A 24,293-nucleotide genomic window follows, 5' to 3' on the forward strand; every position below is an offset into this window, starting at 1 on the left:
TTTCGGACCTTGTGGGAATAGTGCAAGAACAGGTGGCAGTACACTTTTAGGTGTTTTTTAAAATAATAAAAGAAGGGCGATGACAGTGTGTCTTCCTCTAGTTATGGCATGCTTGCCTGCAGTTTCACAGATAGCCATTCTGGATGGATAAAGAAACAGGGGAAGCTGGAGGAAGGTCTGACCTCTCAGTTATCAGCCTGCTCTTTTGACTTGAAGGCAAAATGTAGCTGATTGTCTAGAGAACAACTTTGGTGAAGATGAACTGATTGCAGCCCCATCTCGTCTAGAGATGCAAAGGCCTGGAAAAATCTAGAACAATTTAGGAGGTATTTCTTTTCCTAAGGATTGTTTTTCAGTTTCTCCTAAAGAAAAAAAATGGAAGTTGAAGGAAGCACTGAAATAAACTCCTGTGAAATGTTTTCTCTTTTAGACTGAGTGAAGTGCTTTTCAATACAAGGTTTTACTCAATCAGAATGTACAAGTGGGGCCCGTGAAACTCGTGGAGGAGGTAGTCCCATCTCCCCCCATCCTCCCCTAGCCCCACCCCAGAGTAAATGGAAAAGACAGTCATACTAGGAAAAGTTGAAGGCAGCAGGAAAAGAGGAAGACCCAACAAGAGATGGATTGACTATAAAGGAAGCCATCGCCCTCAATTTGCAAGATCTAAGCAAGGCTGTTAAGGATAGGACACTTTGGAGGACATTGATTTATAGGGTCGCCATGAGTTGGAAACGACTTGACGGCACTTAACACACACACACAGCAAGCATGGGTTACAACTGTTTGGTCCTTTTTCTATTGGATGGTTTGCAATTTTGCTTGTAGAAAACGAAGGCATTTATGCTTCTAAATTAATATGCCAAATAATAGTTTTATATGTTTAGTTACAATTGATGTTAAAGCAGTAAAATAAGCTTGTGTTGATAACAGATAAAGTAATTACACATGTATTTAAACTTTCCCCCAAATTAACTTCTTCCGCATGACTTCAAATTTTCCAGAAATACACATTTCTAGTCAAATTTAATTACATATTTTAAAGTTCTAGTGATGTGGTGTCTCTTTTTGAACAGTACAAAGTAGAGTACCCTGAACCAATGAAATCTTATATGTTGAACGTCAGGACAGAAGCATCTAGGAAGCTGGAGCCTAGGATCATGCGTAGGAGTATGACGTCTAACAGCAGTTTTCAAAGTGTGGCTGTAAACTTGGCTCATGCAAGCAACCATTAGAGGTGCTGGAGGAACATAGGTAGTGTTTTGGACTGTGAACTCTATCCCTTTAAACTGCAGAATCTGATCTGACTCAACATGCATTCTCTTCAAAGATGTGTCACTTTACTACTGGGATTTTTGAAGATGAATGCCTGTACTTCTGTTGCATTCATTGGCTTTACTCTTTGTCAGTGGGAGATTTCTGGGTATTATGTATCAATCAAGGGTTCACACATTGTTTTGTCAGGGGATCTTTAAGGCAAACCATCTGAAGAAGCAGTGTTATAAACTGTCTTGAGGCAGCGTGCAAAACGTGTTGGCATCTTTGAGTAATAATAACACCAAAAATTCCCATAGCACCATCATTTTTTCTTCTTCTCTGCATTGGTGAACCCCCGCCTTTTCTTTGAGGGGCTGTGGCTCAGTGGTAGAGCATTTGCTTGGCATGCAGAAGGTCTCAGGTGCAGTCCCCGGCATCTCCAGTTAAAGGGACTAGGCAAGTAGGTGATGTGAAAGACCTCTGCCTGAGACCCTGGAGAGCTGCCGCCGGTCTGAGTAGACAGTACTGACTTTGATGGACCAAGGGTGTGATTCAGTATAAGGCACCTTCATGTGTTACACTTTTCACTAAGTTTTCTGGTGTAGAAATGCCCTCCCCCCTCCTCCTCAAAGATCTATGTGTCCATTGGGGTTACAGCACTTGACTAAAGCTCCTCTAAAACTGGATTAGGCAGTTCAGACAGGAGTAGATTCCATGGGAGAGGCCGGGAAACACTGGTTCCTAACTCCTTTCTCAACCAGGTGACTCCTCCAAGGGGAGTGACTCCTTCATGGGAGTGCCCCCTGGACAAGGAAAAACATGCATTGTACAAGCTTGCATGGGAGGCTGTTATTGCTTTGCAGCACGGCAACAAGGATCTAGTATCCCACCTATCAGCCTCCTTTCCCCACCCCCCAAATGTGGTGCTCTATAACTGCAGGCGAGGGAGTGAATGCATTTCTCTGAAGGACGGTGAGTACTACTTGTTCTTGTATGTGTTGTCCTGATAGCTACAGATAAAAGACTGCACTGGAGTATTTAAAGCTTAACGTTGGTTCAAACTACATCCCACTAGCGTTTTGTGTAGTTAAAATCTTAGGGCTTTCCCCATCTTTCAAGCAGCGAGTATTTTTTTAAAAGCTCGTTGTTAGCCCACTGTAATGCTTTCCTTTCTTGGGCTACTTTTATAAGCCAGGCCCTTTCCTAATACAAGGTGGCATGGAAGATAAAGGACTCTCCTACTGGTTTGCCACAGATATCACAGGAGGACTGAAACATTTCTTGACTTGGAGTTTAGTATCCGGTCAGCCCGTTGGGAAGACAACAGAATCCTCTTTTTGCTCTTTATTAAGCAGTGTTTATGGAAACTCAATAGTGAATTATTGCAAGTGTGTGTACTGCCTTCTACTATGCCTGAGCACAACATTATAGGGCTGTCAAAAAAAAATAAATTCGGTACAGTTCGGATTCGGCCGAATTTGGCCCTTGTGGGTTCGGTACGTGCCGAAGTCCGAACTCCCCCACTTCGGATCCGTTCAATTCGGCGGGAATTCAAAGTTCGGGAAAAAAATTCGGCCGAATAAAGCCATTAAAAACACAACCGCGCCTTTCCGCGGCTCTGGGGGGGGGGCATTTTTGGGCTTAGAGGTCCCAAACTTTCAGCAGAGCTTCAAAGGACGTATATTGAAAGACTCCCCAAGTTTTGTAAAGATTGGGTCAGGGGGGGCTGAGATATGGGCCCTGAAAGGGGTCCCCCCCACCCTTAATGTGGATCTCTCCGCAGAGCTTGCCGCCCACGCACAAAGCTCCCGGCCCGACAAACAGCTGATGAGAGCAAGGGCGGGGCAGGTGCTAAGAACTTTGCAAAGCAACACAACTGCAGAGCAACCCCTTTGCAAATATGCAAAGGGCGGGGCAGGTGTGAAGAATTTTGCAAAACAATACAACTGCAAAGCAACACAAGCACGCAATGCAAAACCTTTGCAACAGTGCATAGCAACACCTGACACCTGGGAGTTTGCATACCATGGAAAGGGACAGAGGCAGCTAGCTATGCATAATGAGCAGGAGGGGGTGGAATGTCTCCTTTTGCATTGGACTTGGGACCAGGCAGATGCATTCTTTAAGTCACCATTTGAAAACCAGTTTTGAGCAAGCATCAATAACCTAACTGATCTTATGAATGAGGAAAAACCTGAAGAATAAAAATGAAGCCCCCCCCCCTCAAACCAGGGAGAGAGAGACTGGAGGGGGAACACACACCCCAGGCAGAACCGGCAAAAGCCCCCTTTGGCTTCCCCCCCCCACCCACAGAAACTGCTCCCTCCCCACACACACACACAGACTCTGCTTTCCCCCCCACACACACACAGAAAAGAAAAAATATAGATTAAAGCCCCCAAAGGGGTCTTACTGTGGCTGTCTTCTGTTCCAGCAGGAGGGGCTGGGAGGCTGGGTAATCCAATATGATTCCATTTGTATCCAATATAAGATCCATATGTATGCATCTCTCGAGGGTGATCCATTCATCCCAATAGGGAAAAGGGGAAAGCCCATATCTCGGGGGCCCCTGACCCAATGTTTACAAAACTTGGGTGGTCTCTTAAAAAGCCTTGACTGAAGCTCCGCCGAAAGTCTGGGATCGGCACACCCAAAAATGCGCCCCCTGCAGCCATGGAAAGAGAAAAGGGGGGGAGCCAATATTTCAGCCCCCACTGAACCCATCTTTACAAAACTTGGGTGGTCTCTTAAGAGGGATTCTCTGAAGCTATGACAAAAGTTTGGGGGCTGAACCCCCAAAAAAGCGCCCCCTGCAGCCACGAAAATGGAAAAGGGGGGAGAGGAAAAAGGGGTGGAGCCCATATCTCGGGGGGCCCTGACCCAATGTTTACAAAACTTGGGGGGTATCTTAAGAAGCCTAGTCTGATGCTCCGCTGAAAGTTTGGGGTCGGCACACCCAAAAATGCGCCCTCTGCAGCCATGGAAAGAAAAAAGGGGGGGAGCCCATATCTCGGGACCCCCTGACCCAATGTTTACAAAACTTGGGTGGTCTCTTAAAAAAACCTGTCTGAATATCCCCTGAAAGTTTGGGGTCGGTACCCCAAAAAATGCGCCCCCTGCAGCCACGGAAAGGAGCGAATGTGCACAAGCACCCCCTCACACACACATGAGGATTTCCCTCTCTCTCTCTCTTTCCCCGGCCGGCCGCACATCAGCTGATTCCTCCAGCACTCAATCCTGACTGATTGGCCAGAAGAAGACCCAGCTTGGCCACCGATTGGCCGGGGGAGGAGAATGCTGCTTACTGACGGTTATGCTGCTTACTGACGGCCGAATTGGCCGAATTTATTCGCCGAACTCCCGAACTCGCTGAATTCGGCCCCCCCGGTTGCCCGCCAGTTTTGAGTTCGGATCCGTCCGAACTAAAAACCGCCGAATCAAGGGAAATTCGGCTGATTTTCAGTTCGGGCCGAACCGAATTGACAGCCCTACAACATTATTCCTCAGCTATGAAGAGAAAGCAAGTAGTGATGAGCCACTGAAGTCCACATCCTGTGTGAATCCATATCAGTCCGGACCGCCTCATACCAGCAAGGAAATTCGTTAAAATCAATTGCATTCATTCATACTGAGTGTAAAGGTCTAACCTAGATGGCCTCTGAACCCCAAGTCCTTGTCATGGTGTTGTGTGTGGATGAAAAATTGGTTAATAAGAGTTCTCTTTTGTCTGCACAACCTTGTTTCTTAGTGCCACACTTGCAAAACTGTAAACAGGTGTCCTGGGCTGACTGTGGCCCTCAGGGAAGCTTCCCTGTTTTCATATTACTGTCCACTGTGGAGGCATCCAGAGATGGTTGTCAACAGGTTTCTGGTGGAGATATTTCTAATACACCCAGATAGTGCCCTGGGCACTTGAGTGGAAGTATCGAAGGGTGGTGCAAAGGGAGGAGGCTCTGCTTTCAGTAAACCTAGAGAGGTACATAATTTGTATCCAGACTTCCTGGAATGTTTGTGCTCCACGCTAGCATGGTCTTCAGCACTGCGTGTCAGAAAGCTGTGAACTGGGGCCCTTTGAATAAATGGAAAGTCCTTTCCCTTTTAATAATTTGCCTTGATTGGCACTTGCCTTTTGTACAGTATGAATGATCACATTTTTTAAATTAAATCCAGAAACACAAAGTTTACAAGGATGAAACCAGGGTGGTGGTTTTGTTTTTTGTCACCTAAAACCCATCTAAATAACTGAATCCCTTGGAACTGGAGGCTCAATAGGGTTGCCAGCTCTGGGTTGGGAAATACCTGGAGATTTTGGGGGCGGAGCCTGAGGAGGGTAGGGCTTGGGGAGGGGAGGGACTTCAATGCCATAGAGTCCAATTGCAAAAGTGGCCATTTTCTACCGGTCAACTGATCTCTATTGGCTGGAGATCAGTTGTAATAGCAGGAGATCTCCAGCCACCACCTGGAGGTTATAACATGCAATAACCGAAAAATAACCCTATGCTGAAAACGACAATGCTATAACTATCACAGCACACAGGCTCAAGACCTAATATACTTAAATAACTACTTAGGACTATGCAAGAAAGAGAGGGGGAGGGGGGAGCACAGAAGTGCGTACACAAATTACACTCGGCGGAAAAAGCAAACACTATATTTCTATGTAATTGCAATGTGCAAATACAATATACAAATGCAAATACAAATACAATCCAAGGTGTCCCGAAAAGAATGTAACCTTAAATCCACATCCGCTTGCCAAACTGTTTTGACAGGACTTTAAGGTTACATTCTTTTCTGGACACTTTGGATTGCATTTGTATTTGCATTTGTATATTGTATTTCCACATTGCCTTTGTAATTAGATAGAAATATGGTGTTTGCTTTTGCCACCGCATATAATTTATGTACTTCTGTGGGCCCCCCCATCTCTCTCCCCCTCTCTTTCTTGCATAGTTCTAAGCAGTTATTTAAGAATATTAGGTCTTGAGGCTGAGTGCTGTGATAGTTATAGCACCACCTGGAGGTTGGCAACCCTAAGGCTCAAGGCTATATTTCTTGTTACTGGTTGTGTATTACAGTATCCTGGTAGTTTGGTTTATGAAGAGCATTGGTGTGTGTGACGAAGACTGTGTGATTAAGAAGTATACAAATAGATGCAATGTCCTTGTGTCTAAGGAAGGGGGTTCTTGAAGGGTCCTTGTCTGATAAACCGGATTCTCTCTCTGCAGAAGAGTTAACTTTTAAATAGTCTGACATTAATATACTTAAAAACTAGTCTTGCAGCATCTTAAAGACATGGCTGTTAGTCTGAAATTCGTCACCTTTAACATTACCTATTAATAATTACCCCAAAAACATTGCGAAGTTTATCTTGGAAGGGGTAAGCAGTCTGCTGACAACGGGTATGAGTCTGGTTGCTCGAGCACACTCCTTTTCAACTTCACTGTACAGTGCTGTGTCTAACAAAGCCAGCTGTGCAGAAGTTTGCAACACCTCCGATATCAAAGCAGAGCAAAATTCAGCTGCATGTGCAGTCCCCAGCAGCTGTAATAGAAGAAACCAACATGGTGACTTATAGTGAAGGGGCGTGATATAAAATCTACAGAAGGCATGAACATTGGATCTCTGTGCCCTTTGCTCCAACCTTCTGACTCAAATTTCTTTCTGGATAGACTAAGACTATACCGTAAAACATGCAGCTATTCTCCACCTCTGCTGCAGTGTGGGATAGCCAATCTGGTCCTCTGATCACAAGGCTGAAAGAGACTCCTTCATGGCTCCCTTGGCCGAGAAGACCCTGCACTGTTGTGCATGACTCCCTGCAGCCCCAGAAATGCTTCTGTTCAGCATTCCAGCTCAACAGAGTAGAAAATCTGTGATCCAGTTTTTCTACCCTACTCCCTAAAGCAGTCTTCTAGCCCAGGGGTGTTGAACTCAATTGTTACGAGGGTCAGATCTGACATAGATGTCACTTGGTCGGGCCGGGCCATGCCTCCCCAGCCCAGATTGAGAATTGGAGGGAGGGTGGCTGCCTTGACTGGCTCACTGGCCCAACCTCCACTGCTGCTACTTCTTCTTCCCCTTATGGGGCTGTGTACTATCTACTCGCTCGGCTGTGACTACATGTTACATTCTAGGGGCGCCATTGGACATTTTTGTCTTTTAATTATTGATGTTACAGGGCTGTTTTAAATAAATGTTTTGTTGTATTGTATACTATATTATTATGTGAGCCGCTCTAAGCCTAGACTAGGCAGGGGAGGGTGGGGTAGAAATTTAATAAAATAATAATAATAATAGCTCTCAAGGGGCTGGATCTGGCCCTTGGGCCTTATGTTTGACACCCCTGTTCTGGCCCTTTTTGTTTAGAGAAAGGAATTCAAATGTGACAGTCAGTTATTCGTACTTGTATTGTCACCTGAATTCAGTTGGTGAGGCACACTTACTATCTTTGGCTAGATCATGAAAGCTGGTGAACCAAGAGTCAAACACTTAAATTGAAAAAAACATTTCAAGGAAACTATTTATGGAAGCTTAAAAACATAGGGTTTTTTTTCTTTACTAAACTACACTAGGGAAAATTTCCACTCTTATGTATGTTTTAAAGGTGTCATGATTTTCATCCCTATTTTTAAGGCTCAAAGAAATACTACAATTGCTCAAATATAAATGGACTTTAATGTATCCTATATAAAGTTAAGCCAGAGTTTTCAAAGGAGGGTCATGTATCCCAAATAAATGTTTTTTTCCTCCCATTTAGGATGTTCTTCCTGTGCAGAGCTACCTTACAATCCTCTGCTGTGTGTCTTCTCTGTGGAAGAAAGTGGCTCTTCCATAAGAGTGTAGTTGGTAATATAAGTCCCTAAATTTAACAAGGTAACTTCTGGCATTTAAAAATGCTGGGTGACTATCTGAGCAAGAGATTAGTACCTCAGAATGAGACAAACCTATATAGGTTCATAGGAAAATGAGCCATTCTGACTTTGCTTCCCTGTTGTGATTATGGGATTTGGCATGCTCCTATGACAGTGTTTGATTGTGGTAAACATAACCTGCTATGTCTGTTGCTCTTTGTACTGAACGATTTTACCTTCAGGTTTTCTCAGTACAGCTCCTGCATTATGTGCTTCTTCCGTGGGGTTAGTCAATAGTTTGTGGCGGACTTCATGTGTGGCTTTTGTTTTTTAATTAGTGCTAAAAGTGTTCCCAGTTGACTGATACCTGCAGATTATAGCAGCTCTTCTGCAGGATGGCAAAACAAAGGGCTGGATTGCAAGTAGCTTGAGACTTATGCAAAGTCAGAAATAAATAAAGAAATAAAGGGATGGTGTGATTGGGGGGATCTGTAACAACCACAGTGTTTCCAGGGGGCTGTTGGGAGTATGAAATGAAAAAATGGTAGGGACAATACACTGGAAAACACTTGTTCCTATGCAGAGATGCTTATAAGGAAAGGACATAGTCTGGGGCATGGACTGTACAAACTATCCCCATGTTTCCTGGGGCAAAAACTGGCCAGTAGTTCAACAGATCCTGTTCAGTGCTTTATCCCGTTGAGTCTTCTGTGGATGGGAAGCATAAAACCTAACCCAAAACAAGTGTGATAAGGGCTTGTGTCCTGGCTGTGCCTTAGCCAGAAGAGGAAATAAGGATGAGTCTTTGGGACAGATGGGAGAACTGGGCCCAGTGCCCATGCTGTGCCGCCAGGAGATCCATGTTTGTCTTGGCTCCTTCCGGTTGGGGAGGAGCTGTTGCTTTGTTCAGCTGTTATGACCAGGCCCTTTTCCCTGCTACATGCTGTCATGCCACCCCAATGCTTCTATTTTAACTCCGAGGCATCTTCTTACATTGGGACTTGGCATTTCTTCAGTGTGCTGAAGTGAGACACCTTGGGAAGCAGGGGGTAGCTGCTGCTTCTATATTGGGGATGCCCCACCCTGGATTCCACAGAGAAGGAAAAGTACACTGGGGTGTAAAGGCTGCTGTAGTTCTCATAGAGATGGACTGAGAACGTTTGACTCAGACCAGCTAGAACTAGCAAGGAAGCTGTCTCTTCTCTGCCTTTTCCAGCAAACTTAGCAAGCGGAAGAGCCCAGGAGACCCCTCTGCAGCCCTGGCACCCTGACTTCTTGCATCTAGGTATGTAAGGAACCAAGCTATATACCCTGTAGAATGTGTGTGTGAAGTGTTGTCAGGTTGCAGCAGACTTATGGTGACCAGAGGTGGTTTGCCATTGCCCTGGACTTCTTGGTGGTCTCTTAGCTACCAAGATCTGACGAGATTGGGTTCACCTGAGCTGTCCAGGTCAGGGCACTCTGTAGAATATGGGACTCTTAATAGACTAGGAATAAGAGAGCCCTTCTAGCAGTGGTTGAGACTTCTGACTTTGTTAGTGGTTTGTTTCTGTTGTTAACAGGTAAGCTAGAATGTGCAGTGGTAAGAGGGCAATACTTTTTTTAAAAAGCACTTTCCCGAGGTCTTGGGGAAAGCTGATATGGCAGGTAGACTTAACCAGATAGGTCTACCGGTAATTCTGTCTTAGAATCATGGAAAACAAATGCCACAAGGGGCTTAAAGACAACCTGGCCACTTGGGCTGTGTAAGCTGTGCCTTGCCATCAGTGCTAGCAGATACCTTCCCAGGGTGTGGGTGAGATTTTTATAACCAGGAATGTGCCTGGGGCAATAGCAGGAGTGAAGTATATCTGTCAGCCATTAACCATGAATAGTCTTAATGAGCTGTATCTTAGTAAGGTGGCTGTGGAAATCCCACTGTCACAGAAACTTAGGGATCTGCACTTGCTATATATAGTGCATAATGCTTAAATGTTGGAAGTAGGTCATTGACACAATCATAGTCCATTTGCACAGAGCTAATAATGAATGGATTGCCACACGTCCAGATTATCATGATGGGATGCACACCCAGAGGAGTGAGGCTGCTAGGGCACCTGCTGAACTGCAGCCGTTCTACTGGCAGTAACAGCGCCACAGCCAAAGGATCTAAGTTTCTTGTACCTTTAAACCCCAAGTTCTTAAGTCTGCAATTTGATTTCACCATGTAAATTTACTTGCTTCATTTTAGTGAACAATTGGATATGCTTTTTGTCTAGGCAAAACTTCTTGTTATTGGATAGCAGGATGAAGGGGAATGGGTTGGGCTCTGCAATGATATGGGCCATTGGCGACTATGAGGCAGGGATAAATCTGCTTGGTTAAGGTGTTGTACCCCTTGACTACAGGAAAGCTATTTCAAATTCTGTTTGGTTCTGAAGTGTTTTGTAACACTGCCTGCAGTAACTGAGGGGATTACCGCGTTATGTATTCCCAGCGATGTATTAAGAGTTTGAAAATGTTATAAAAAACATCGCTTTAAAAGGGTTTTTGGATGCCACGGCTAAAAAATGGTTGGAAGACTTCACAGCTAAAGGGGCCAAACAAAGTGCGAACAGTATTTTTTATAACATTTTCAAACTCTTAATACATCGCTGGGAATACATAATGCGGTAACCCCCTGAGTGTATTTATGATGCTGAGACCTAGAAGCATGTCCATGGAACAAGAAAATGCAATTTAGAACTGCCAGATTATGCACAGAAACTGCCCACATGACCACATATTTTCCAGCCTGGCATTTGGTCAGGAGTTTTTTCAAAATGTGGAGAGTCCTTGGCTTTTCCTGTGGTCTTCGGTTTTTATTACATGTGATCCATTTAATCCTCCTGATTTCATATTGAAAAGCTGAAGTTCCCTTTCTCTCTTTTTGGCACAGGCGTCATCCAAACTGGTATTATAAGATACTATACTTAATAATGTTCTTCTGCCTTGGAAAAGTATACTTTTTTGTTCTAATCTTTAGCAGTGCTATATAATGCTATCATAGTCTGTATAATCTTCAAGAACTACTAGTGGTGTAAGATCATGTAGGTTAAGATAAGTCCACTATGCTGATCTTATATGCTTTTATGTGAAAATATTGCAGATTATACCTCTTGAATTTTTTGGCCATTGAACCCTACAGTTCACAGTTTTCTCCCTCTATAAATTAAAATCTGCATATTTCACTTCATGCATCTGATGAGGTGTGATCTAGCCTGTGGCATCTTATACTACAATAAAGGTATTAGTCTTTAAGATGCGCAAGACTTGGTTTTGTTCTCTGCACCAAACTAACATGGCCGTGACTGAGGAATCCTCCATAGGATAGTTAGGGTCCATCGGAACCTGGGGGCTTGGATGCAAAACCATCCAGTTCCTTTAACTATGCATGTGTAATGGTCCCTTCATCAGAAAAACATTGTAAGAGTGCCATGTTCTGTGGAGACTGGCTATCCCAAGATAAAAAGCTGGAAGCTTTTTGCACAAATAGGTAAAAGCCATCTACTTTCTCAAGACACTTCCCAAACTCCAAATCAAGCACTGAATTTGAAGCGAAGGTAGCTGCTCTGTGGGTTTGCTCTGGAGCAACAGAGCCTTTATATATTCTGTACAGACGGCAGGCTGGCCCTTCCCACAATCCCACCCACCTTTAGGGAAAGAAGAGTTTGGCCTGTAAGTGGTATCCTCCTAAAATGAACCAGCAAGCCCTGCAGTGACGTTGGTGCTAATAGTATGTGAAACTACCAACCCAGTTGCCTCATTGGTTAGGTGTTTCCCTTGGCTGTTGTTCAGTGTTGCTAAACTAGAGCTACTTTATTTGAGATGAATGATTCCCTGCCTGCAATATCTTGGCTGAGTTCCAATGTCCTACTGCATGCCTAGCATTTGTTTGTTTTTCTTCCCAGCTGCACCAAAATCTGCAAAAATTCTCTGCTGCAAGGAAACCAGAGTGATGTCATCGGAGGATGATACTGGCGGGGAAGCATCCAATGGTAGTTTCTGGGAGGTAAGAAGGGACTAGAGAGGACAAAAAGTGCTCCTCTTGGGGCAGGGAAGGAAATACTGAGAAACACTGATCGTCCCTCATGGCTTCTGTGCCCACCCCCAAGTAAAGGGCCATGACAGCAAGCTGACATCAGATATCTAGAGACACATATTTTTGTAAATGGCTCTAACTTTAGTACTGAATAAAGCTTGGAATGTGTGATCAGAGCACAACACCCTAATGACTTTTCCTCCCCTTCCATATTCCTGGAGAGAATTTGGGTGGGTACTTAAATGGAAGCCATTCTGCAATTCAGCAGGATAGCCTGTTCCTCATTGGAGCATTATTCATTGCTTCTGGCCCCTAAGATTAGGTTTGCCATGTCCCTCTTCACCATCGGTGGGAGGTTTTTGTGGCAGAGATTGAGGAGAGTGGGGTTTGGGGAGGGGAGGGACTTAAATGCCAATTGCCAAAGCAGCCATTTTCTCCAGGGGAACTGATCTCTGTCAGCTGGAGATCAGTGGTAATAGCAGGTGATCTCCAGCTATTACCTGGAGGTTGGCAACCCTACCTAACATAAGTCTGGAAAGAGCACAAAAAGGACTGACAGAGTTCTCTAATTTCAGCCTGGCAACTACAAGCGGACAGTGAAACGAGTGGACGATGGCAACCGACTGTGTAATGACCTCATCTCCTGCTTCCAGGAGAGAGCCAAAATCGAGAAGAGCTATGCCCAGCAGTTAACAGACTGGGCCCGCAAATGGAGGAGCGCTGTGGAGAAGGGTAAGACAGAAAAGAGGCACGTCGCTCAGGGGTGGGCTGGCAACCTCTTCAAGGGAGGAGGGCAGTTGCAACACCATGCAAGGAAGGCTGGTGCGCCTAAATAGTACCAGAATCTTGTGATTTTTCCCACCTGACTTACCTACGCCCGTCCCAATCAGCTGATATAAGCAGTTGAATAAATCAGGCTGCTCTGAGACATCTTTCTAAGAACCAGGACTTCAGAAGTGTTTCTCAGTGACTTGTCTTGCAACAAATGGCTTTATTTAAACCAAGGCAAGTTGCTGAATGATTTCCAGTTTTGCAGGACTGCCCTCTTGAAGTTTATAAGATGAATTTGAGGAAGGGGGAACAGGCACTGCTCCATATGGAAATGTAACGGCGAGTGGCTTCTTTCAGCCACTGGCCTATGGATGAGTGCAAATTATTAGACTAAATAGACTAAAGAATTCAGCCAGCACCTCAACAAGCACAGCAGAAAAGCTTGTAGAAGGGGCCAGAAGCATGCTTTCACCTAGCAGTGCAGAAGGGCTGTGTATTACGCTAATGAATAGGCAGCAGGGAGACTTAAATCCAGAGTTCAAACTGTGGGATCATTCCTCAGCACAAGAAATGTTGTTTTGTGAACTCTGAAGATAGGTCTTTGTGGCACAGTGATTCTGAGGTTGTGTCAGTGTATTCTAGTTACACCTAAGCAGTGTAGACCATTTAGCTACTGACATTGGCTCTACTTGTATTCCACACAAATGAAGGTGACATTCTCAGACCATTGGTCTGTCAAGGTCAGTGTTGTCTGCTCTGGCATAAACTCTCCAGGGTTTCAGATAGAGCGATTTTTCACATCTAACCCGATCCTATTAATTGGAGATGCTGGAGACTGAGTTCTTTACTTTTTGCATGCAAAGCAGATGCTGTCCCACTGAGTCACAGCCCCTCATTGCTTCTTTGGGCAGCGGATTACAAACCTGATTTGAGCATCTGTAGGACTAATGCTGTTGGGAAGGGATGGAGGCTGGCTTGTGAACCTGGTTGCTGGATTTGGCATCTTTACATTGCCATGATGCCTTGGTTGCTTCCACTAGGCCCTCAGTACGGCACACTGGAAAAAGCCTGGCATGCGTTCCTGACTGCTGCGGATAAGCTCAGTGAGATCCATCTAGAAGTACGGAACCGTCTGGCTGGTGAAGACTCAGACAAGATAAAGGCATGGCAGAAGGAAGCCTACCATAAGCAGATGATCGGTGGCTTCAAAGAGACAAAAGAAGCAGAGGATGGATTCCGCAAGGCTCAGAAGCCCTGGGTGAAGAAGTTGAAGGATGTGAGTGAGAGGTGTGGTTGGGAGGGGAGGCAGCATCCGAGATTGCGAAGGTAGTCTGCCTCAGAATAGTCTTTATGCTGTGCCTTGCAGTTGAATTAGCTATTTGGCCACTTAGCCGATGCCTACGTTGGGCCTGTATTTCATAGACGGGTGTTTCTGAGATGCTGACTCTAATGCTTGCCAAATCTGTACGAGTACATGTATGGCACAGCAGTCTTTTTCCACTGTGGGTATTCTGAGTGGATGGCCAAGTTAGGAAGTGATCTTTGTTAGGGAAGGTTGCAGCCTTCTGCATTGACAAAAAACAGTCCTGCAGCTGTCTGGTACAATATTTAATGTGATATCTGTGTTAGGTGGAAACTTTGAAGAAAAATTACCATGGCTCTCGGAAAGAAGAGAAGACTGCACAGACACGAGAGAATCATGCCAAAGCAGATTCTTCCATCTCACAGGAACAGATGCGTAAACTTCAGGAGCGTGTGGAGAAATGTGCGCAAGAAGCAGAGAAGGTACCTGGTGTAGGAAGCAGGATTTGGGCTATTGAGGTGCTCTTGGGCTGAGGAGGATTTTTAAAACAAAGGCCAACTTGGCTGGTTTTCTGTAAGTGAGGAAGGAAGTACAGAGCTTCAGTAGGCTGATGTTTAAGTTGAACACATGAAGCTGCCCTTGGTCCATCAAAGTCAGTATTGTCTACTCAGACCGGCAGCGGATCTCCAGGGACTTAGGCAGAGGTCTTTCACATCACCCACTTGCCTAGTTCCTTTAACTGGAATTGCTGGGGATTGAACCTGAGACCTTCTGCATGCCAAGCAGATGCTCTACCACTGAGCCATGGCCCCTCCCTTGGTCCTTGTCCCTCAGTAGACTGTTGCTACCTCTTCAGAAGTCAGAAAATGCTAGGGATAAGAAATTGAGGAGCTGGGGGCTTTGTCGTAAAGTCAGGATGGGCTGTCCCCCACTAAATGTGAGAATGAGGGATGAACCCTTCACCCTGCTTTTCTGGCAAAATCAGCAACAATAGGTTTGCCACAATGGTCAAATCACGGGCCCTGGTGCTTTTAGCTATAAGGCAAATTTAGGTTAGCGTTGTACATGGAGGAGGAGCTGAATAATCCTGTTGTTTATGGCTGCTTGTTTTTCTGGCTCCCTGTAGTGCAAGGATCAGTATGAGAAGATGCTGGAGGAGCTGAACCGATACAACCCTCGCTACATGGAAGACATGGAGCAAGTTTTTGAAAGCTGCCAGGAGGCAGAGTGTAAACGCTTGTGTTTCTTCAAGGAGATGTTTTTGGATCTGCACAACCATCTCAACCTGTCTACCAATGAGAGGTGTGTGTCGAGACATAGGGCAGTTCTTTGCCCTCTGGATTCCACTGTGGTAGGAGAAAGAGTTGTTCAGTCCAGAAAGGCTAACCGGGCACTATGAAAATCTACCCCAGCATGCATAGCTCCATGCTATGGTTGCCGTTCAACAGAATTTTTGATGCCTTCCCCCTCCCCCTTCTCTTAACTGCAGCTTCCATGCACTGTACCGGGGTCTGTATCAGGGAATAATGGCTGCAAATGACCACGAGGATCTGAAGTGGTGGCGCAATGTCCATGGGCCAGGCATGGCTATGAACTGGCCTCAGTTTGAGGTAGGGTATTTCTCCTGGCAGGATACACTATAAAACCTCTTTTTCAAAACATGTTTAACACCGCCTTCTCTCATTCTACCTGAATAAATATTCGCCCCTTCTTCAGAAAAATGCTTTTTAAAAAGAAGGCACAATATACACAACGTGATGAGTGCAACCTAATGAAACAACAGCTTGGGTCCATCTCCTTGTTGAGAAAAAGGTGGGCTCCAGAATACGGTCTGACATCTGAGTCCATTATTGAAAAGGGTATGGCAATGGTGTGCAAACAGAGTGCTCCCTGGGTGATGCTGATGACCTCTGAAACCTAGTCTTGCTCTGTGATGTGGGTCCAACTGTACCAATTTCTTGGCTAGGCCTGAGTTAGCTGATACATGGTGTGTCTAGGAGGACTGTGGCCTGTTCTATGAATTCTTTCCCCTAGTATTCATCCCCACATCTACTGAAGGCCAAACTGGATGTGACAGTGACTGAATTCCTACTAAAGAATATTAAGGCCAGGCTGGAAGGGGTACCGAAGCTTTTATCCATATTCCCCGACCTTGTAAAAAAGCCTGTTTTCCTCCCAAGGTGAAGATTTAGGGCAGGCCACGCCTCTCACTGTGGTTGGGAAATCTGCTGGCAGCCCTCAGAGTGGCGGCAGGAGAAAATGTTTTAAAAAGTGACTGATGTCTCTACATTGTTTCCAGGGAAAACTTGAAAGTGACATAGCGTAGCTCTAGGAATTTGTCAGAAACTCTATAGTTTTACTCCAGGATTTCCCTGAAAGTAATGCAGCAACATTAGCAATGTTGCATGCCCCCCCCCCCATCCCCACCCATGGCAACCCTATGAAGAACCCTAGGAGTGATGGTGGAACACAGATTGAGGAAGAGTCCTTAGCCACCTTAGGCCTGGCTCTAATGCACTTTGAAAGCACACTACAGCCTTTAATAAGCATTGGGCAATGACCCATTTCTGACTCACGGGCCTACTGCCATCTTCTCTAGTTTAACCCTGAGTCTCTAGGATTGTCTGTCTTGTGTAATAGAAAAGTTGTGTCCCCCTCAATCCTCTGCATCTTTTTCATTTGTGTTGGGGAGACACCCTCATTTAATTTTTCCAAAGCTTTTTGGAGCTGGGACCAAATCTTTTCTTCCTTCTAGGAATGGTCCCTTGAGACACAGCGACCGATCAGCAAGAAGGAAAAAAGCAGTAAAAGTAATGAAGATGTGACCTTGACCAGTATTGTGCCAGCGGGGGATGGAGTCAAACAGACCCCTCCACAGACAAAGCAAAGGTAACGGAGGCAGCTTGTATCATTCAGTCCCAGAGCAGGAAAAGCAACACTGCTGGTAAGGTGAATTATTTGTTGGAACTGGGGGACAGAAGACTTTTGTATTTTTATCTCCCTTTTATGGCTTTATTAATCAGTATTCTCCAAAGTGGAGTCCTTGCAAGTTGTAAGATAAATTTAGAAGACTAATGGATTGCGTTCTGTAGTCTCTTGTTGGGGCCAGCTGGGAGGGCCAGAGCTAGTGCTGGCATCCTGCATCTCCTCTGCTCCCCCCTAATGTGGCTATACTTTGATTTGTTCCATCCCTCAGCACTCAGTAGAGTGAGGATGCTGGCAGGATATTCCCACCCAGCTGTCACTAACCTTGGGAAATATGCTCTTCCAGCTGGAACACCAGTAGCTCTGGATTCTGAATCTGTGTTTGTTTCCTACATAAACACATTAGAACTGCTTGGGTGGAACTTCCATTATGGTCATGTAGGCCTGTATTGAAGCTGGTAAATTCAGGTTTTCTTGATCTCAGGACTGTAATATGGACACATGAAATCCTGCTCTCCTATACTACTACTAGCTTAAGTCTCACCAGTGTAAAACCTGGTGCGTTGCCATAAATGACACTTGTCACTAGAAGCAGAGAAATGTGGCGCTGTGCTGTCCATCTGCCTTTCCCAGTTAAAGGCCTTATTTGCCAATCCACAGGTTTTCACACCAAGAGGAGCAAAACAGCCACTTCTATGATACCTTGAGGGCCTCAGCATGTATGAAGTTAGTATAAAGATTCTTCAGGGATTATCTGCATACAGGGTCTCTCTGCCTTTCTTTTCCTTGTATCATCTTCTGTCCTTTCAGTTAAGGAGATGGAGCTCTGTAGCATACTCCCTTTTCCTCCAAATGGACTATACTACCTCTCTGCTCTAATTTGGAGCCACTCAGCATTTGCTTAAGGTTACATGAGCTGTTGAATGCCTACTATCTTGCTAGTTTTCTGGTCTTTTTCAAACAAGACATTCACCTTTTCCACCTGCCTCTTATATATATATCATGATGTGTTCTTCAAAGAAAAATGCATGATTTGCATGGGGTGGGTGGGTGCATGTTTTGTTTTTTATTGTGAATATCTAAGTAACTCTTCTTTCTATTCTCCCCCTCCCTCCCCTAAAACTTGTACAGTGGGGGCAAAGAAGAGATCTTGGAGTGGTCAGATGAGGACACTCCGAAGAAGTGCCTGGAGGTCAACGGGCACGAGGAAGATAGAAAGGTACCAGGCGTACGGGTGCGAGCACTGTATGATTACACAGGACAAGAGGCTGATGAGCTGAGCTTTAAAGCAGGTACAAATGCACTAACCTTCTAATTTGCTTGCTATTCTTCTCTTGGGCTGATGAATGGAAGGTTCCCTTTAGGATCTAGATGGCCCTGGACTCTTTTCACCAGGTTCCTGAGAGAATCCCACACAATCATTTTGTTGAGCTGTTCAGGAGCTGGCAGTCTATGCTTAAGGGGCTGCGGAAGTGTAGCATAGTAATGAAATGCGGAAGTGTTGCTTCCTCCCCCCCGCCCCACAAGGGGGCAGTTCATGGGAAAGGCACCAACTTGGCTGAGAGGAAAATCTGCACAGTAGTGATGCAGAGGTCTCTCCAGGCTGCTGATCCTGGGTCTTCTAGTGCATTGCCAGGACGAACTCGTGACAAATTGTTTTCCTGTATTTTTCCATGTAAGAGACCTTTAGTTCTTTCAAAATAGACCAGTGTTTAGTGTAGTGTGTGGCTTTACCTTGCTCACACTGCTGGAGGCATAACCAAACTTCAAGAAATGAACTGCAAGCCTGCTGTAAGTTGGAGCTGGGCAGCTTCCAACAAAAGGAAGCAAACTGTAGAATTAGGTGGCTGCTAACCTCAAGGTGACCTTTTAAATGTAAGCCACATGTACCTAATTAGGTGGAGAAGTATCATTCTTTGCTAAAAGTGATATGATAAGCTGAGCATTATCACTCCTTTGCTTTCTTGGATTTCAGGTTGGTTGTGGGAGCATGGTAGTGTTACTGTTATGTTTGCTGTGTGACTAGTGGCTCCATCGTCAGTTAGCTTAAAAGACTGCTTTGTGGCTAGTGATTGATCCTACCCAAACTACAGCAGAACATGAAGAATACATAAGAATTATATCTTACAGCTCCAGTTCATTGTGGGGTGAAAAGGGCACTTTATAAGGACTATCTGGATCTTGGGGAGATCTTTCATTCATGCTTTAACTTTGTTATTTTTGCAAAAATCTGATTCTCTCTTCTTGCAGGTGCTAAAATCTTTCAAAACCAACATTGGGACTGCATGAAGCCTAATGTCTCAGCTGTTTAGTTGGTATTACTAAATGCAGTAGCACCAATTTCCTTACTTCAGGTTGATGGAGTACCACAGGAATCTCTGTAGCATGAAGGTCAAGAGATGACTGTGCAAATTCAAGCAATTAACTTTTGGTTGCTAGTTGTGCACACCAAGTTCTGTCAGTAGGTGGGCATGGTTTGGAGTGAACTGATGGAAGCCAAAGTGCAAGTTCCTTCCATGCACCATCCTGGTTTCCCATCTTCTCCCATGGAAGAAGATAAGAAAGGAAGGAGCGCTGAACTATTTACATTCCTGCTTTGAAAACCAAAATGGTCTGTTGTAAACAGACTAGTATACCTGTCAAAGGGTAATTCAACACTTTCGTTTTGCTCTGTAGGCTTCATAGCATATACACAATTGGGTCACTACGCTTTTTGAAACTTGGGTTGGCCCATCATTGAAGCATACTTATCCCATATAAATTGTATTATATCCACCTCCTTATTCAGTAAGCCCAGTCATTTACATTGATGGTCCAAAAGATAAGTTGTTCTCACTGTGTACTATTTTTAAATTGACATTTCCTTTTAAAAGTGGAGGGGGAAATGGTGGTTATCTTATGCTTTTTGTGGCATGCAGAGGTCAGGATGGTTGCACCTGTTTTGAGTGGACTTTAATGTCACTAATTGCTATGTGTGAATCCTGCATGGCTGTTCAAAATACCGGCGTTCACTCTGTAAGATTGTAGTCAATTGAAGAGGCCCAAAGATACTGGGACATCTCAGCTGTTGTTGCCCAAAAGTCGTTTCTTTAAGATGCTCCTCTGTAGAATGGCCTTGTTGCGATAGACCCACTGTAAAATGGCTGGGAGGTGGATGGGAATAGAGGCTAACACCGATAATACTTGGAAATGGGACTCAATGATTTAAATGGAACTGACTGTGAATAAGTGGCATATATCCTACCTTAGGCTGGAGGAAGGCTTCAGACTTTGCTCAGTGGAGCAAATAGTAAGCTGCTGAGCTTACTATTTTTGCCTGCTGGAAACTGTGGAAGCAGGAGGACTAGTCTTATGACACTTTAGTGAACACCTGATCTTTTGATGAGAGTGAGTTGGTGGGTCTTTGTTTCAATTACTCTGGGTCTCTTTCTTTTTTAACCTCTAGGTGACGAGCTAATGAAAATCAGTGAAGAGGATGAACAGGGTTGGTGCAAAGGCCAGCTTCAGACTGGTCAGGTTGGACTGTATCCTGCTAATTATGTTGAGAAGGTCATTTCGTGATTGCTTGCTCCCCACCCCCCAACCTTTTAAGGTGTGAGTCTTGCGTGCAATTCTGCCAGAGGTCACCAAACCGTTGGCCTCCAGCTCGCATTGAAAACCATGTGCAGCAACCTGGACCGCTTGTGGGTCCTCTTCTCTTATAACCAATGCTTCATTTTAAAATTCTAGAAATATGGTGATTTTTCTAATAAAGATGTATAACATTTTCTGAATTGGAGTGTTGTAAGGGCTTGATGGTGGAATGGGGACCCTGCATAGCAAACTGCTCGGAAGCCTTTTTTTTTTTTTTTTGCATGAACAATGAGAATACAACAACAAACCTGCTCTAGTCAGACAAGATGATCCTCGCCCCCAGTCCTTGAAGCCAACAGTGATTTTTTTTACAAACCTTCTGCAAAAATGGCAACTCTTTAAATTTACTCCTAGACTCAGGCCCAGCTGGCCATTCTGGCTGCACGCTCACCACCCCTACTGGAAAATACAGTGATAATCATCTATGCACTCATACCAATACTTGAACTTATTATCATTTTTTATTATTATTTTGCTGAGGTTCCCAGTCAGCTTTCAGTAGAGCCTAAACAGAAAGGGGAAGAAAGAACTGCAACCAAGAAACAGGCAACCAAGAAAGTTGACAAAAAACCTAATAATAGTGATTATTAGGTTTTAATACTTATAATAATTATTAGGTTTTTTGTCAACCTTCTCAGCTCTCAGTAGAGAACATATGAATGACTTGCAATACGATACTGTGCAGAGTTAGTCCAGTCTAAGTTCACTGATTTTAATATCCTTATACTGGAGTAACTCTCCATAGGATTGCATTGTTGGTCACCTTCCCTAGTACCTGTGGTGCCTAAATATTTTAAAAACTGTTTGTGTACAGTGTCCTCAAGTTGCAGGCAACTTCTGGCGACTCCAGCAAGGGACTTTCAATGCAAGTAAGAAGTAGAGGTGGTTTGCCATTGCCTTCTTTCGCAGAGTTTTCCATGGAGGTCTCCCAAGTACTGACCCTGCTTAGCTTCCGAGATGTGACGAGATCTGGCTATACCATGCTGCCTGCCCTCCATTTTTAAAATTAAAATACCTTATATGTAGTAGTAAGGATCCTGAATTAAAGCGAGATGTGTTGCAGGATCTTGAAGAAGCTTGGTTAAAAGATTTTCTTGCAGGATGTTCTTTGTAGGGTCACATGGTAAGAATCTAATTAAACTTCTAGTACAAGAAAGTTTTCCCTATTGGTCATGCACTGAGCTTTGCTGTCTTCCCATGATTTACCGATGGATCCCTACAAGACTTATCCTGTTCCTTTTATAGCCATTGTTCTGTGTAGGATGCATCCTAAAACAGGTTATTTGAGGTGGGGGATACAGAGTACAAAGGACATTGATCTAATATAAAGGGGCCAGTGATCTAAGAGCATACTTTGAGAATGAGGGAGACTGCTTTGTAAGCAACCTCTACTGGATATTATTCCAAGAGGATTTCTGGCTTCTGTTCTTGTGCAATTTAGAGAGAGAACACATTTGAGGGTTAATCATTATGTTATTAGCAACATTGCTGGTCTCTTCCCCCAGTGGATACAAATTAATGATTTTAAAATTTAAATTAGATTTAAAAAATGCAACAAGTCTGTCTCTTTAAAGATGATCTGGTTAAAATTAAATTTGAAGACAAGCATGTTAAATCTATTATCTCTTAACAATGAATCAATAGCTGGCTCTCTCACACATTTAGTTAAAGGCTGTTTTCCTAGGTAAATGAGAATCTAATGTGCCCAGTTATCAAATCATTTATCCTTTACTACAAATCAAGCATGGACACTTTTTTCATTTCATAAAAATCGATCCACCCACCCACGGAAACTACCTGGTAGTTGCTGATTCTTACTTAGCAAAGTTTTGGACTGTTAGTTATTCATTCTACACAAAGTCACCTGTGCAAAGGCATAGGACTACAGTAAGCAAAAATCCTGGCTTCTGTGCTGATAAGGTGGGGGTGGGGCTGGGACCAATCTGAGGAGTTATACAATATAGGCAAGGGGCAGAAAAACACAACAAAGAGGAGAACAATCAGCTTCCTGTATGGTGGGTGTTTATGGTGGGTGTAAGAGAGACTTGATTTGGGACTATCTTGAAGAAATTCCTTCTCTGGGTAAAAACAAGAATGTGTTGCAAAGCTTACATCTGACAAAAAGATGCAAGAACTGGCTAAAAGAATGAAACACGATTAGAAAAATGCTAACTGGAAGAAAATGACTTTGTGGATGAAGATGAGGACAGGTCTTAACAATTTGGATCAACTGGTTTGTAAATTCAAAATTTTTCTTGATGCTTTCCATGCCTCTTATTATTTAACAATGGTGTTCCCAAGCTCTTTGTGATGGTGCTGCTGTTTTCTGTGTTGCTATGAAAATTCCTTAGCTAATCCTCATACAACCCCTTCTAGCTTGTAGAAACAAACTGACAAATGATTCCTCAGGTTTGAATATTCCCTGAACAATTTTCTTAACCAAAGGACAGAAGCCCTTCCTGTGGGGGAAGTGGCTGGCGAGGCCTTTATAGATAGAGCCATTGCCTCATGGGATCTATGGAGCCTGGCATTGCTTTTGCGGTCAGCGGTGGCCTTTAATGACCTCACACCCTCTCTGGCCAACTGAAGATAGGCTTGCCAGAGGAGCATCCATTGTGGGAACTTAGAGGAGCCTGTTGGCCTTAGGAGTATAGCTTCATGGAATGGCCTAAATGGAGCCTCTGGGTGACCAGTTCTCTTTAACTCGAGGTAAAAAACCCAAAAAAACTAGGGAAAGGGAACACCTCTCCTAGTTCCTTCGCAACAGACCAATCCTCAGCATCCCCCTTGCCATCATAGTCATCCTTTGGATCAGTGAGTAGATCTGTCTTAGGGACCCAGAGCATGAGCATTTTAAGAGTTTACCAAAGTGGAAATTTCCCCACTGAAAAAAGCCATTTAGAATGTTGCACCTGGCCAAGGATGTGTGCGTCTCATCCTCAACTGACAATTCTCCCTCCTCCCTGTCTGAGTCCAGGTCTGATTCTCTGGAGAAAATGGTGGGGGAGTCCTCTCATCTCTGGGAAGAGAGAGTGTGGGGGTGGCTCATAGAGTGCTTTCTAGCAGTCCCAGGACTCTCAGGCTAGAGGCAAATAGCTTTGGATCTCTTTGCAGAGCCTGCAGTTTTGGGAGAAGCCCAGAGAGTAGGCTGTCTGTTGATGTATTTTTCTAGTGGATTGGAGAATATATATACCCACTGCCAATTTATGAACAGTTCCCCTCAAGCTTGTAAGCCTTGGGGGAACAGAAGTCACCCTCTCCCCTGATGTTGTGGAATTGCAGGGAGCCCCTCCCTGCTTACCACTCCCCACTGCAGAATACACCTGTTCCTCCCGGTCTACAGCCCTGACAACACCCCTTGCCACCTGCAAGCATCTGCTGGGCACATGTGCCTTTTTGTGCCAAAAGTTATATGGCCATCCATGTCCTCTTCTGAGCCTGAGCATAGGCTCTTCCTGGGGAGGCAAGGTGGGATGCTCACACCAGCCCTTCT

General features: G+C 44.4%; 1 protein-coding gene across 5 annotated transcripts in view; it reads left to right on the forward strand.

Moving 5' to 3' along the window:
- PACSIN3 (protein kinase C and casein kinase substrate in neurons 3) overlaps nt 1-20,940 on the forward strand; it is a 32,566-nt gene extending 11,626 nt beyond the window's left edge. The window contains exons 1-11 of one of the 5 annotated variants that reach the window (XM_056851554.1): nt 9,257-9,393; nt 12,038-12,138; nt 12,744-12,900; nt 13,980-14,215; nt 14,569-14,724; nt 15,369-15,544; nt 15,732-15,852; nt 16,998-17,131; nt 17,828-17,893; nt 18,299-18,386; nt 20,613-20,750. In XM_056851554.1, coding sequence (XP_056707532.1) covers nt 12,085-12,138; nt 12,744-12,900; nt 13,980-14,215; nt 14,569-14,724; nt 15,369-15,544; nt 15,732-15,852; nt 16,998-17,131; nt 17,828-17,893; nt 18,299-18,386; nt 20,613-20,624 — 1,200 coding nt within the window. In that variant the 5' untranslated portion in view covers nt 9,257-9,393; nt 12,038-12,084 and the 3' untranslated portion in view covers nt 20,625-20,750. Of the gene's footprint in view, nt 1-9,256; nt 9,394-12,037; nt 12,139-12,743; nt 12,901-13,979; nt 14,216-14,568; nt 14,725-15,368; nt 15,545-15,731; nt 15,853-16,997; nt 17,132-17,827; nt 17,894-18,298; nt 18,460-20,612 lie in introns of those variants that run through there. The other 4 variants (XM_056851550.1, XM_056851552.1, XM_056851555.1 and 1 more) reach the window with 4 other exon arrangements.
- The last annotated feature ends 3,353 nt before the right edge of the window (nt 20,941-24,293 follow it).

Source organism: Euleptes europaea, chromosome 6 (genome assembly GCF_029931775.1).
Source record: "Euleptes europaea isolate rEulEur1 chromosome 6, rEulEur1.hap1, whole genome shotgun sequence".
Lineage (NCBI taxonomy): Eukaryota > Metazoa > Chordata > Lepidosauria > Squamata > Sphaerodactylidae > Euleptes > Euleptes europaea.